We start from the raw sequence: 15,970 nt of genomic DNA, 5'->3' as shown, positions 1-15,970 counted from the left end.
TGATTGTTTTGGTTGGTTTAACCCTAAATAATAACTTCTCCCCAGCTCTCTTCTAAAGTTCATCCTGGGTGTCCCATTTTGCCTGCTCTCCTCATCTCCACTCCATGTCTACAGTGAGGTATGTTATTTTTTCCCCTGTTTCCTGGGGACTGAGGTGCTGGGCACAGTTGCATCTCTCATCTTGCCCTTTGAATATGAAAGTGATCGAAGGGGAGGGGAAGATTTCACCTCCTCCTTAGTCATTGGCTGGAGCAAGGTAGATGAATGTGTTGTGCATCCCCAGCCAGCTACATTAGTGGCAGCAGGTCTTTTTCTGTCCCTACAGCACCTCCTGTTGCTCTAGAGACAGCAAAAGGCACTATAAATGGGCTCCTGACCGGTGGCACTGCTGGCTTGGGAAAGAGAAGAGGAAGCTGGTCATGTGTATGGACAAAGGTTTGGGGTCTAGTGGTAGAAAGTGATCTGCTGGCTGGAGAGCGCTACCTATATAGAACTTTAAAAATGCTCAACCTGGAGCCATTATAAAAATTTGATTGCAGCAGTGTAGCTGATTTGACTGCTCTTGATGATATCCCTAATTTCCGTCAGTCTCAAAATTCTTTGTAGTGTGGATTCCACAAATAGCTTCTTGGATGCTCCACTCCCATAAATATTTGTGGAGCACCTCCCCTTCCACTGGTGGCGATGGAGGTCATTTAACTTTTCTTTCACCATCTTATGGGGCCACCTTCAGAAATATGTAATTATGCTGAGACATACTGCCATTGATATTCTTCCTAGAAAAAATAGAGCACTGGCTGTGTTCCTAGCCTGTTGATCATAAATAATTCTTTCTGTTCCTTTTCATCCTTCAGGTCTATGCAGGGACTAGTTTAGAAAGTCCATTATTTTGTAATGAAAATCTTGTTTACAAAACTTTTTCCACATGACCTTTTAAAAAATTCTATTCATTTTCTTCCGATGTGTTCCTTTGTAGGCCTCTATTACAATCCCGTGTCTAGCAAGGTCAAAGATGGTGTAATGCTGTCTTGTGTTACTGGATTTATTTCTCTTGTGTGTGCTTTGTCTTTGTTTGCTTGTTTGTTTTCATTTGGTAATTTTTTTCCAGGTGTGATTTCAGTCTCATCAGTTTCCTCAGGCATAGGCCTCTTGCTAGGCAACCTCTTCAGCCTTTCATTTAGGGATCAGAAATCTGAGCTCCCTTGGCAGGGTACAGTTCTTTTGGTTTATCTTTTTGTTCTTTATCTGTCAGCTAAGTGGTTTGACCTTTTGTCCATGCTATTTTTGATCAGAATTTGCCAAGGTTTTCTTAAATACTTTTGCAGCACTTTGCAATTTCAAAACCCAAATGTTAACTCTTACATTCTTCTCTAGTATTGTCTGTGTTGTGCTGGCTGACATTTTGGGAGCACGTTTATCTATAATTTCTGGGTCAGAAGGTCTGAATTCTAGAAACTTTAATGGAGATAAAGATGACCTGTTATTCATACAGTAAAACAGAGTTTTATATTCCTTTTTGTTTGGAATAGTCAGAGGGAAATGGTCACACATTTTTCTGTTGCTCTGCAGGTCACGTTACATTTGAGTCCCATTTCCTCTGTGCATATTCATCATAAGCCTGTGGTGTTCCTTCTGAACTCTCCTCAGCCCCTGACCTGGAAGCTGAAAACAGAAAGGCTGGAATCTGGAGTCCGAAGGTTTTTCTTTGTAAGTATACGACATCGTCTGCCACTCTGTCACACAACATGGGCTGTGAAAGGTATTCATTTTGAAAGATTTTGAGCACATCTTTAAAAAACTTAACAGAAGATCAGGTTTCAGTATGAAACTCTGGGGAGCCATTAGGTGGCATGGGAAAGCAGTTTGAGAAATTGCCAAGTTATTTACGTGAATTAAAAAAAAAATCTAGTTTTGTAGACTCCGCCTAGTGTGTGATTGTTAATTCCAGCACAGTGCTTCCAGTTTGAGAAGTTGTGTAGCTTGGATATATCATGAAGCCTGATTAGAAGTCTTGAATGCAGTATAATGCTAAAAACATCAGAGCAATAGCAAATCTCATGAGTAGCTGCTAATTGTGTGGTCTGTCATCAAAATACAAGTGTGCATAAGGTGAGCTTCTCATATGCACAATGTAAACTTTATTTCTGACAAGAGGTTTTGTTGCACTGCTGGGAACGACCAAACAAAGTCTGTAATGAAGCCATAAATGTTTCTCACAAGGCTGGAACACTGGCTATATGGGAAGCTCCAAATATTAGCTACTGTTTGTAAATCATGTTCTTTCAGTTTGCCAGGACATTTAAGTTTGCTATTTGTAGTAAAACAGACTGGTTGTTTGGACTAGATTTTTAGTATATGACATAATGTCTGAGGATGAGTTCTCTCTATTAGAATTGCAGCTTTACTATTTTCAGTCATAATATCACAAGTAAACATGATTATTTGTAGCTGCAGAATATCCATCTGGGTCTTGAATTTGCTTTTAAGGCATAGTTGGCATTGGTGGACAGCCCAGAGGTACACTGCCTAGAGGGAGCTTCTGGAGTCATTGTGCCTCAGGCAGGAGAAAAGTCACCAGGGCTACGTCTACACTAGCCCCAAACTTCGAAATGGCCATGCAAATGGCCATTTCGAAGTTTACTAATGAAGCGCTGCAATGCATATTCAGCGCTTCATTAGCATGCGGGAGGCCGCGGCGCTTCGAAATTGACGCGGCTCGCCCCAACGGGGCTCCTTTTCGAAAGGACCCCACCTACTTTGAAGTCCCCTTATTCCCACCTGCTCATGGGAATAAGGGGACTTCGAAGTAGGCGGGGTCCTTTCCAAAAGGAGCCCCGTCGGGGCGAGCCGCGTCAATTTCGAAGCGCCGCGGCCGCCCGCATGCTAATGAAGCGCTGAATATGCATTTCAGCGCTTCATTAGTAAACTTCGAAATGGCCATTTGCTTGGCCATTTCGAAGTTTGAGGCTAGTGTAGACACAGCCTAGGAGTGCAAGATGAAGAGGGATGCGCTGTGTGCTTCCCCCTTCAGCTGACCAGCTGCAGTGCTAAACTCCAGTAACCCCAATATCCTGCAGTTTTCCTCAAGCCCTGTTGAAGGTGCAGAGAAGAGGGAGGTTTCAGTCCTTGATATTTTAAGTAGAGCTGTCAAGCGATTAGTCTCACTATTAAACTATAATGGAATACCATTTATTTAAGTACTTTAGATGTTTATTTTTTTCTACATTTTCTTATATATTGATTTCAGTTACAACACAGAATACAAAGTGTACAGTGTTATTACAAGTATTGGCACCGTAAAAAGGAAAAAGCAAAAGAAATAATATTTTTTTCAATTCACCTCGTATGGGTTCTGTACTGCAATCCCTATTATGAAAGTTGAAGTTACAAATGTAGAATTATGTATAAAAATGCATTAAATGTACAAAATAAAGTAAAATTTTAAGCCTGCAAGTCCACTCAGACCTATGCCTTGTTCAATGTCAAGTTTCTTGACACTTGCAGGAGATACTGCGGCTTGCTTGCTGCTTACAGTATCACCTGAAAGTGAGAAGAGGCATTCTCATGGTTGTATTATAGCCTGCATCTAAAGGTGACAGTCGGCTGGTATGAGCGGGTATAGTGTTCTGGTAAGAAGTAGCGGCTGGTTTTAGCCCATACACAGACCACACTAAAGCACTACCATGGCAGCAATTCAATGTTATTGCCCCTTTTGTCCCCTCAAGGCAAATGGGACAGTGGTGTGAAAACACTGCCATGGCAGCCATGCCAAATGCTACCAGCAGGACAGCCAAAGGAGGATAGTAAAATGGGCAGCTGCCACGGAACCTGTCAGCAGTGGCAGCCAGGAGTCCCAGCCCCTTCAAATCACTGCTGGAGCCCCCGGGCTCCTGGCCCCAGGGCTCCCAGCCACAGTGGCAGTGCTGAAGGGAATCTGGTCCCTAGACCCACCCTTCCATGTGAGGCCCTTCTGGCAGCTGAGAGCTGCCTGTCCCACCTTGTTCATGACCTGAGCCACTCTTTGTACTGGTAAGTCTGGTAAGTTACTTTCACCTCTGTCTGTGCTGCTAGATGCTTACATTCCTTCATGCTCCAGCCGCCATTCCAGAGGACATGTGTCCTTGCTGATAATGGGCTCTACTTGATAAAGATGCAGAGCAGTGCGGACTGATGCATGTTCATTTCCATCATCTGAGTCAGATGCCACCAGCAGAAGGTTGATTTTCTTTTATGGTGGTTCAGGTTCTGTAGTTTGTACACCAGAATGCTGCTGTTTTAAGGCTACTGAAAGCATGTGACACATCTCATCCCTCTCCAATTTTGGAGGGCACTTCAGATTCTTAAACCTTGGGTTGTAGGATGGAGTTATCATTAGAAATCTCACATTGAACTTTCTTCGTGTTTTGTGAAATTTGCAGTGAAAGTGTTCTTAAAATGAACATGTGCTGGGTCATCATCTGAGATTGCTATCACATGAACAGGTAAAAATGAGCGGGAGACAGACAGTTCTTCCCCCTTCCCCTGAAATTCATTCACAAACTTAATTAACACATTTATTCTTTCACAAGTGTGATCAGCATGGAAGCATGTCCTCTGGAATGGTGGCCAAAGCATGAAGGGACATATGACTGTTTAGCGTATCTTTCACACGTGCAGTGCCAGCTGCAAAAGTGTCAAGCAAATGCCTGTTCTCACTTTCTGGTGACATTGTAATTAGGAAGAGGGTAGTCAATCAAATTTCATTTCCCCTCCCACCCACTGAAGTCGGTGCTGGTTTCCTCTTCTCCCAATTTAGTATATCTTCACACCCTGCCCTGCTTCCCTTTAATCACTTCAGTTTCCTTCCCCGCCTCCCAAAAAGCATTGCGTTCCATCTCTTTTCTCAACCCTAACACCTTTTCATATAATCTTCTCCACCCATCATCATTTTGATCTCTTCTCACTCATGTCCCTAGGGCTTGGACTGAGAGAGGAGGTACTCTGCCAACAGTGCTTTCCAGGAAAGCTCCTCTTATAATGCCCAAATCAGACACTGTTTGCAGTTGACTCTGCAGGCCTCTGAAACATGGGTGTGCTGGCTTTCAGGGTTGGTTGGCTCAATGGAACTTTGATACACTCATCAGCAGGGTGGACCCACACAGGCATAGTAAGAGTGGAACTAAGATTTCAGCTGTCAGGAGCTAATATTTCTTTCTAAAGAAGTTTTTGTCATAGTTGCAAAGAAAGACTTGAAAATGTGAACTGAGTGTAACTGGAGCCATCAGAAGCCCCACCAGCACATGGGAGAGTGAAGGACCAGCAAAGATGCAGTAATTTGAATATGACTTTCTAACTGTCCACAGCCAGAAGTGGAAAAAGTAACCCAAAAGTTACTTGAGTAAAAGTACCACGTGAGGGTGGGGGAGACTTAAGTACAAGTCTCCAGTGTCCCTCTGGAAAGCTACTTGAGTGAAAGTATGTGTACACACACACACACCACATCTTGATTGTATTCAAGTGTCCAGAAGCTAAAGCAGCTGCACTTATACTCAAGTAACTTTTTGCGTACATTTTTCCACCTCTGCCCACAGCCAGACTAAGCTAACTCTGGTGCTCATCATCCAGGCTGAATCTGCGGTGCAGGCACACCCTAGAGGCATCACCTCTTTGACCTGAAGGGTTCGGAAGTACTTGGGGTGATATTTTTTTTCAAAGTGAACGGTGGAACAGACATGCAATGTTCCTAGTCCAGGGGCTGAAAGACTCCCTTCCTGCTTACCACAATAGATAGCAAAATCCATCACAGTTCTAGCTCAAGGTTCCATTGGACATAGCATTAAAGCTATATTACTTGGCCTTTGGGTTTTAAAATATATTGGCTTATCCATGTACTTCTTCAGCTTTATCTCTATTGGCCATTTTTCTTGAATGTATAGTTAAGCTGGAAAACAGATGATTTTGAATCTTAATTACTAATGTGTTCTTTCATTGAAAGCTTCATATTTTAAAAAAGTCTTTATTTAATTTCCACAAATTATATGGTCAACGCAAAAATGTGTGTTTCACATATATCCACAGCCTCATAACTATTGTATCTATCTCTAGGGAAGCATTTACCCAGGATAACTGCTGACTTCCCAGTTTTTTTCTTTAAGCATTTTACAAAAGAAATGAATATAATACTTTTTTACATCAGTTATACATGTATTGCCTTTCTGCATTTAACACCATCTGCAGGTTCTTTAGGGAGTAATCACCAGCCAGTGAGGAAAATGAAGATATGAAAACACATTTAACTGGCAATGTGATGGAATTTTAAGTGACTAAAAGAACAGCAAACATAGCACCCAAGCCAAACACTTCAGTTAAATGACCTCAGTTCTGCAAAGGATGATAATGGTAATAGCACATGACGTGGCCCTTTGCACGCACTGTACAAATGTTACGAGTACTATTAGCCCTTATTTACAGATTGGGAAAATAAGGCATAGTGAGGTTAAATAACTCAACCAGGCCCATCAGTAGTGAGTGGGTATAGGGGGCATCTGCCCTAAGGTTCAGCAATTTAAAAGGGGAAGTGGCTACTGGATGCCTTTAAATTGCCATTGGAGTCCCAGATGACACTTTGCAGGCAGCACTGAAGTGCTGGCTGGGGAAGACTAGCCCCAGCCTTGCCCCTTTAAGGTCCTAATCCTTCTGGGAGCCCAGAACAGGCCCCCACCCAACCTTACCCAGAACCCAGCAAAGTCTGTTGGCCATCTTGGCCCCGTCCAAGATTATGTTGTGAGTGAGTGGCATAGCCAGGACCAGACCTCTGTCTTTTTGTTACCATTAGTGTCTGAATCTGGACATTCCAACAATATGCGTAGAGTAAGGGCTTGTGTCATGCCTGACTCTGCTTTGAGGGGAAATGTGAATTGTGAAAAGAATCCATTGTCTCTAAGTATAATAATGTAATTAAGAAGCATATGTATCTCAACATCTTCCTGCAAGATACTTTAGGATCAAAAAGTGTCAAAAGCATTTCCAATTCATTTTGTGCCCATGGAAAAAATTAAAATACTTTTTTTTTATTTTACTGTAAACATAGCTTAATTCAGGGGAAAATGACTGGATAAAAGTGTCTATTCATAAATGCAATGTGAGTGGCTCACAATTGAGCCATTTAACTACAAAAGAAGTTCCTGTTTGTGTTAACCTAAATAGTGGACCAAAATATTACTAAAATCCTTTTGAAAAATACAAAAAAATGAAATCTGCTATGATTTACACCTGAAGTAGTGTATACTTCACCCTCTTTGGAATGCTGTGAACTCCAACCAGGCCTTTTACATTGTTAATTTCAGTTTGCTTTACCGTAATCTTTTATACAATGTGAGTTGAAATGAGACAGTGCTACTTTGGGTTATAGTGTTGTAAATAGGCAAGTAGTCTTCTACGGTAAGACATTTCCCATTCATCCAGTACTTTGTTGTGTAATCTTTCTCGAGTCACTTCATCTCTTTGTTCCTCATTTTCCTGTCTGTAAACTAAGGATAGTATTACTTTCCTTGACAAACCATGTTGGGATCTTGAATAAAAAGTTGCATTTAAGAGCTAAATATTATTGTTGTTAATAATAAATAATAATAATAATATATACATAATGGATTATGGTAATTTAGATGTAAATTGTGGGCCCAGTCTGTGTTTTGGCCACCCCTGAGATCAGTTGCTGGCACCTTGGTAAATTATAGCAACTTGCAATCTGTGCAACATTGTTGAAATGAATGGAATTGCATGGTTGCAGGCAAATAAAAAAAATTTAGCCCCATGATAGGCTCACTGTGAGGAGAAAATGAGATCAGTAACTCATCAGAGGGAAAGTCTGCACAAATACTGTAATGCCTGTGTTTGCAAGTGACTCAATAGCCGCGTCTACACGTGCCGGCTACTTCGAAGTAGCCACGCCAACTTTGAAATAGCGCCCACCATGTCTACACGTGGCGGGCGCTATTTTGAAGTTGAAATCAACGTAAGGTGGCGAGACGTCAAAGTCACTATCCCCATGAGGGGATGGGAATAGCGCCTTACTTTGACGTTGAACGTAGAAGTTGGGCACATGTAGCCGATCTGCTTCCCACAACATTGAAAGAGTGGGATCCGCCATGGCGGCCATCAGCTGAGGGGTTGAGAGACGCTCTCTCCAGCCCCTGAGCTCTATGGTTGCTGCGTGCAGCGGCCCCTTAAAGCTCCCCGCCCACTGCGTTCCTGTGCAGGAAGCTGAGAGCGCGTGCAGGCGGCAGCACTGCCATGCAGCCAGCCTGCACATAAGAACATAAGAATGGCCATACTGGGTCAGACCAAAGGTCCATCGAGCCCAGCATCCCATCTGCCGACGGTGGCCAATGCCAGGTGCCCCAGAGAAGGAGAACAGAAGACAATGATCAAGTGATTTATCTCCTGCCATCCATCTCCTGCCCTTGTTCTGAAGGCTAGGGCACCATACTTTATCCCTGGCTAATAGCCATTTATGGACCTAACCTGCAAAAATTTATCAAGCTCTTTTTTAAACCCTAATAGAGTCCTGGCCTTCACAGCCTCCTCGGGCAAGGAGTTCCACAGGTTGACTGTGCGCTGTGTGAAGAAAAATTTCCTTTTATTAGTTTTGAACCTACTACCCATCAATTTCATTTGGTGTCCCCTAGTTCTTGTATTATGGGAAAAGGTAAATAATTTTTCTGTATTCACTTTCTCCACACCATTCATGATTTTATATACCTCTATCATATCGCCCCTCAATCGCCTTTTTTCCAAACTGAAAAGTCCCAGTCTCTCTAGCCTCTCCCCATATGGGACCCTTTCCAAGCCCCTAATCATCTTAGTCGCCCTTTTCTGAACCTTTTCTAATGCCAATATATCTTTTTTGAGGTGAGGAGACCACATCTGCACACAGTACTCGAGATGTGGGCGTACCATAGTTTTATATAGGGGAAGTATGATATCTTTTGTCTTATTATCGATCCCTTTTTTAATAATTCCTAACATCCTATTTGCCTTACTAACTGCCGCTGCACACTGCGTGGATGTCTTCAGAGAACTATCCACTATAACTCCAAGATCCCTTTCCTGATCTGTCGTAGCTAAATTTGACCCCATCATGTAGTACGTGTAATTTGGGTTATTTTTTCCAACATGCATTACCTTACACTTACCCACATTAAATTTCATTTGCCATTTTGCTGCCCAATCACTCAGTTTGCTGAGATCTTTTTGTAGTTCTTCACAATCCCTTTTGCTTTTGACTGTCCTGAACAACTTGGTGTCATCTGCAAACTTTGCCACCTCACTGCTTACCTCATTTTCTAGATCATTGATGAACAAGTTGAACAGGATCGGTCCCAGGACTGACCCCTGGGGAACACCACTAGTTACCCTCCTCCATTGTGAAAATTTACCATTTATTCCCACCCTTTGTTTTCTGTCTTTTAACCAATTCCCGATCCATGAAAGGACCTTTCCTCCTATCCCATGACCACCTAATTTACATAAAAGCCTTTGGTGTGGGACCGTGTCAAAGGCTTTCTGGAAATCTAGGTATATTATGTCCACTGGGTGCCCCTTGTCCGCATGTTTATTAACCCCTTCAAAGAATTCTAATAGATTAGTTAGACACGACTTCCCTCTGCAGAAACCATGCTGACTTTTGCCCAACAATTCGTGCTCTTCTATGTGCCTTGCAATTTTACTCTTTACTAGTGTTTCTACTAATTTGCCTGGTACTGATGTTAAACTTATCGGTCTATAATTGCCAGGATTTCCTCTAGAGCCTTTTTTAAATATTGGTGTTATATTGGCCGTCTTCCAGTCATTTGGTACCAAAGTGGATTTAAAGGATAGGTTACAAACCACTGTTAATAACTCCGCAATTTCACATTTGAGTTCTTTCAGAACCCTTGGATGAATGCCGTCTGGTCCTGGAGACTTGTTACTATTCAGCTTATCAATTAATTCCAAAACCTCCTCTAATGTCACTTCAATCTGAGTGAGTTCCTCAGATTTGTCACCTAAAAAGGCTGGCTCAGATTTAGGAACCTCTGTAACATCCTCAGCCGTGAAGACTGAAGCAAAGAAATCATTTAATCGCTCCGCAATGGCACTGTCTTCCTTGATCGCTCCTTTTATATCTTTATCGTCCAAGGGCCCCACTGCTTTTTTAGCGGGCTTCCTGCTTCTAATGTATTTAAAAAACATTTTACTATCGTTTTTTGAATTTTTGGCTAGCTGTTCCTCAAACTCTTTTTTGGCTTTTCTTACTACATTATGACACTTAATTTGGGAGTGTTTATGTTCCTTTCTATTTTCCTCACTAGGATTTGACTTCCACTTTTTAAAAGCTGCCCTTTTCTCTCTCACTGCCTTTTTAACATGGCTGTTTAGCCATGGTGGTTCTTTGTTAGGTCTCTTACTGTGTTTTTTTATTTGGGGTATACATTTAAGTTGGGCCTCTAGTATGGTGTCTTTAAACAGTTTCCATGCAGCTTCCAGGGATTTTAGTTTAATTACTCTACCTTTTAGTTTCTGTTTAACTAGCTTCCTCATTTTAGTGTAATTCCCCTTTTTGAAATTAAATGCCAGAGTGTTTGACCGCTGCAGTGTTCTTCCCAACACAGGAATATTAAAAGTTATTATATTGTGGTCACTATTTCCAAGCGGTCCAGTAACAGTTACCTCTTGGACCAGATCCTGCGTTCCAGTCAAGACTAGATCGAGAATCGACTCTCCCCTTGTGGGTTCCTGTACTAGCTGCTCCAAGAAGCAGTCATTTAAGGCATCAAGAAATTTAATCTCTGAATCCTGTCCTGAGGTGACATGCACCCAATCAATATGGGGATAATTGAAATCTCCTATTATTACTGTGTTTTTTATTTTGATAGCCTCTCTAATCTCCCTTATCATTTCAGCATCACTATCACTGTCCTGGTTAGGTGGTCGGTAATATATTCCTAATGCCATATTCATATTAGAGGAATGAATTGTTATCCATAATGATTCTATGGAACATTTTGATTCCTTTAGGATTTTTACTTCATTTGATTCTATATTATCCTTCACATATAGTACCACTCCGCCACCCGCACGACCTGTTCTGTCTTTCCGATATAATTTATATCCCGGTATGATAGTGTCCCACTGATTTTCCTCATTCCACCATGTTTCTGAGATGCCTATTATGTCAACTTCCTCCTTTGATATGAGGTACTCCAGTTCACCCATCTTATTAGACAGACTCCTAGCATTAGTGTAAAAGCATGTTAGAAAACTACCACTATTTATATGTCCGCCTTTCACAGACGCGTTGGATTTTTTTATGCACGATTGTTTCACATCTGATCTTGCCCATATATTATTTCCCACGTTCCCTATCTGACTAACTTCTAGGGAATCCCTATCTATGGAGCCTCGTGTAAGAGAAGTCTCCGTCCGATCCAGGTGCTCCCCCGCACCAATCGGCTTTCCCCCACCTCTTAGTTTAAAAACTGCTCTACGACCTTTTTAATGTTTAATGCCAGCAGTCTGGATCCACCTTGATTTAGGTGGAGCCCATCATTCCTGTATAGGCTCCCCCTACCCCAAAAGTGTCCCCAGTTCCTAATAAATCTAAACCCCTCTTCCCTACACCATCATCTCATCCACGCATTGAGATTCTGAAGTTCTGCCTGTCTATCTGGCCCTGCGCGTGGAACTGGAAGCATTTCAGAGAATGCCACCAAAGATGTTCTGGATTTCAGTCTCTTTCCTAGTAACCTAAATTTGGCCTCCAGAACATCTCTTCTACCCTTCCCTATGTCATTGGTACCAACATGTACCACGACGACCGGCTCCTCCCCAGCACTGCCCATAAGTCTGTCTAGATGCCTCGAGAGATCCGCAACCTTCGCACCAGGCAGGCAAGTCACCATACGGTTCTCCCGGTCATCACAAACCCAACTATCTATATTTCTAATGATCGAATCCCCCACTACTAAAACCTGCTTCTTCCTAACAGCTGGCGCTCCCTCCCCCGGTGAAGTATCCTCGGCACGAGAGGATACAACATCACCCTCTGGAAGGAGGGTCCCAACTATGGGATGGTTTCCCTCTGCTCCCATTGACTGCTCTCCTTCCCTGAGCCTTTCATCCTCCGTAACAGCATCAGGTGCACGCATCTCTGCAGCCCCAGGCCACCACCCCTGCAGCGATGGCTGCCCGGCAGCCCCCCAAGTGCCCCCAGGGCACCCCTCCCAAGGGGAGCCAGGGCTCCCAGCCTGGCAGCCAGTCCAGGAAAAGGCAGCGGGGCCCCTCCTGGACGGAGGCCGAGATCCAGGACCTGCTGGGGCTCTGGAGCAAGGAGGAGGTGCTCTAGGTAATGGGGAGCAAGAGGCAGAACGCGGATGCGTTCGCTCAGCTGGCCGAGGGCCTGGCTGCCCGGGGTCACCCTGCCCGCACTCCTGACCACGTCAGGAGTAAGGTGAAGGAGCTGCGGCAGGGTTACGCCCGGGCCCGGGATGCAGCCAGCCAATCTGGGGCTGCCCCCGCCATTTGCCCCTTTTACAGGGAGCTCAGGTCCATCCTGGGCCCCCGGTACACCTCCTCCCTGCCGGCCACTCTTGACACCTTGGCCAGTGAGCCCCAGCAGGCCCCGGAGGTGGAGTCCGCCCCGGAGGCAAGCCCCGCACCCCAGGAGCCCACCCCTGGGATGCTGGAGGAGGAGGAGGGGGAATCCTCCTCCATCGACGGGGGGCTCCACATCGCGCTGCTATCCCAGAGCTCCAGCAGGGCGTCCGCCCAGAGGGTGTCCCCCGACCGTGGGAACGGACCGTCAGGTAAGTACCCCCCCAGTGCACACCCCCGGGGTTAAGGGGCGGGGACAACAGACATGACCAGGGCCCTCCACATGCCCAGATGACCATGGCCCCAAGGACAGCAGTGACATGTCCCTCAGAAGAGTGCATCAGCCCCTGCCCCCCAGCAGGACAGCGCCATGCCCCATCCCTGGGGATGGGAGGAGCGGAACCTCGGGTCCCCGGGGGGCGGGGTGGGACACCTATCATCAGCAGCAGCATCTCCTGGGGACGGGGATGGGGAACCAGCAGCAGAGAGGTGGGGAGACAAGGGCCACGGCTCGGGGCCCACACTAACGGCTGTCTCCACTCTTCTTCCCCCCTGTGTTCCGCAGCTGCACCATCGGAGGGCCCGGAGAGCGCTGGCGAGGTGTCAGTGGTCCCGGAGAGCCCACCGGGGCCATCCCAGCAGGCCAGCCCCTCAGCGGAGCACCAACCAGCCCCAGGACGAGGCCGCCAGAGGAGGAGCCACCACCAGAGGACGGCGACGGACCCCCAGCTGCTCGCGACCCTCCGGCATCAGCTGGAGGTGTCAGAGCGGCACTTGCAGGTGGAGGAGCGGCGGCTGGAGCTCCAGGAGCGTGCACTGGCCTGGCGCCAGGAGACATGGGGGGCCTTCATGCGCACCTTCGACCGCATAGCGGACTACCTGGCCCCCCATGCTGCGCCGCCCGCTGCTCTGCCTGCCCTGCCCCCTCCACCCGCCGCTCTGACCGCCATCCCGCCGCTGTCCGCCACCCTGGGGCCTCCCGCTACCCGCCAGCCATACCTGCTGGTTCGCCCAGCCCCCAGCCAGCCTTGGTCAGGGCTCAGGCCGAGGTGAGGGTCACACCCGCCAACCCCGGGCACTGGACAGTAGAGGGGTGCGGGGCCCAGGACGTGGCCCCCCCCACCTTTGTACATATCCCCCATCATACCTATTTGTTGAATATAGTTTGTGTTATACCCCTGCTCAGGTATATGGTACCTGCCCCCCCCATGTAAATAGTTCCCCCCTTTTGTTCTGCTCTCTCTCTATGTATATATTTATTTGTACTATTAATAATAAGAAAAATCACCAGTTTTGGTTTCAAAAACAACAGGTCTATTTTTATTTGCAAGAAAAGTGGGGGGGGGTGCTCTTGGGTGCTCTGTGATGTGGGTGTGGGGGCAGGGAGTGTTGTGGAGGATGGGGGGGTGCAGTGGGGGACCTGCCAGTGTTCACCCCATGGCCTGGTCGAAATGGGCCCACAGGGCCTCCCGGACTCGGATCCCCTCGGGGTCCACCTGGCTACTGGGGGCAGTGGGTGGCTGCATGTCAGCCCTGCCAGCCTCCACAGCCCAGCCCTGAAAGAATGCCTCCCCCTTGCTCCTGACCAGGTTGTGGAGTGCGCTGCATGCACCCACAATCTGGGGGATGTTGGTGGGGCCTGCATCAAGGCGGGTGAGGAGACACCTCCAGCGCTCTTTGAGGCGGCCAAAAGTGTGCTCAACCACCTGGCGCGCATGGTTCAAACGCATGTTGAAGCGCTCCTGGCTGGCTGACAGATGGCCCGTGTAAGGGTGCATGAGCCAGGGCCGGAGGGGGTATGCCGCATCTGCGATGACGCAGAGGGGCATGGTGGTGTCCCCCACAGGGATCTCCCATTGGGGGATGTAGGTCCCCGCCTCCAGCCAGCGGCACAGGCCCGAATTCCTGAACACCCGGGCGTCGTGGGTGCTGCCAGGCCACCCAACATAAATGTCCAGGAAGTGGCCCCCGCTGTCCACCAAGGCCTGGAGGACCATAGAATGGTAGCCCTTCCTGTTCAGGAAGTGTCCTCCGCTGTGCTCCAGAGCACGGATGGGGATATGGGTCCCATCCAGAGCCCCAAAGCAATTTGGGAAGCCCAGGCTGGCAAACCCCACAATGGCGGCATCCGGGTCCCCAAGCTGCACGAGTCTGTGGAGGAGCAGCGCATTGATGGCGCGGATGACCTGCAGGGAAGGACATGGGAGAGCACCAGTGAGGGGTGCTCCACCCCAGGGCTCCCTCCCCCGCCCGGGCTCCGCTCCACCTGAGGGCTGCCCTCCACTCCAGGGCTCCCTCTCCCCCCGTGGGTCCTCTTACCTCCATGAGGACAGCCCTGACAGTGGCCTTGCCCATGCCAAACTGCTGCCCCATGGATCAGTCGCTGTCTGGAGTGGCCAGCTTCCAGACAGCAATGCCGACTCGTTTCTCAACGCTGAGGGCACGCCACATGAAGGTGTCCTGGTGCCTCAGTGCGGGGGTGAGCCACTGGCAGAGCTCCAGGAATGTCTGCCGGCTCATGCGAAAGTTCTGGAGCCAGTGCTCATTGTCCCACTCGCTGAGCACCAGCCGCTCCCACCAGTCGGTGCTCATGAGGTAGCTCCACAGCCGGTGGCGTGTGCAGCGGGGGGGAGGGGGCAGAGGACAGCAGGGTCCTGGGGCTGCTTCCTCCTCCCCTGGGGGCAGCTCCTCTTCTGTGAATAAAAGGGTGATCAGCTGCCTCCTGCAGGGCTTTGAGCAGGGCAAGCACTGCTCCTGCAGGGGTGGCTGTGTGGACCTCTGGCTACTGCTGCTGGGGGTCCATACTGCTTTGACGGGTGTGCGTGCTTGTGGCTCTGCAGACCGTGTGCCGTGCAGGCTGAGTGTGTCTGGGAGGGGCCCTTTAAGGGAGCAGCTAGCTGTTGCCCTGGAAGTGCTAGTCCGCCCTGTGACCCTGTCTGCAGCTGTTCCTGGCACCCTTATTTCGGTGTGTGCCGCTTTGGTGTGTGCCGCTCCCCTGCAGCGCCTACTTCGATGTGGTGTTGCCTAACGTCGACGTTGAACGTCGACGGCACCAGCCCTGGAGGATGTGTAGACGCTATTCATGGAAATAGCTTATTTCGATGTCGCTACATTGAAATAAGCTATTTCGATGTAGCATACATGTGTAAACGTAGCTAATAAGAACTGTAGTATTGTAGTCACTGTACATAATGCTATGCAATAGGTGAAGTGGACCAATTTTCTCTTACTCTCGTTGTTTCCATATGGCTTTTACTGTGCTATTTCTTAGTAATAATTTCTTCGTTTTTGGTTTTTTGTTTTTTTTTTTTTTTACAATTCATAAAGTTTTTTGAAGAGTGAGATTACTGCTGGGGCA

At 47.2% G+C, this 15,970-nt stretch overlaps 1 protein-coding gene across 4 annotated transcripts in view; it reads left to right on the top strand.

Annotated features, from left to right (window-relative positions):
* The window catches only part of TGFBR3 (transforming growth factor beta receptor 3), a 212,207-nt gene that overhangs the window by 132,475 nt on the left and 63,762 nt on the right, over positions 1-15,970 (top strand). For all 4 annotated transcript variants that reach the window (XM_075002232.1, XM_075002233.1, XM_075002234.1 and 1 more), the window contains exon 4: positions 1,570-1,707. In XM_075002232.1, the coding sequence (XP_074858333.1) occupies positions 1,570-1,707 (138 nt within the window). The remainder of the gene's footprint in view (positions 1-1,569; positions 1,708-15,970) is intronic.

Source organism: Carettochelys insculpta, chromosome 9, assembly GCF_033958435.1.
Source record: "Carettochelys insculpta isolate YL-2023 chromosome 9, ASM3395843v1, whole genome shotgun sequence".
Taxonomy (NCBI): domain Eukaryota; kingdom Metazoa; phylum Chordata; order Testudines; family Carettochelyidae; genus Carettochelys; species Carettochelys insculpta.
This window is presented reverse-complemented; position numbering and strand designations above follow the sequence as displayed.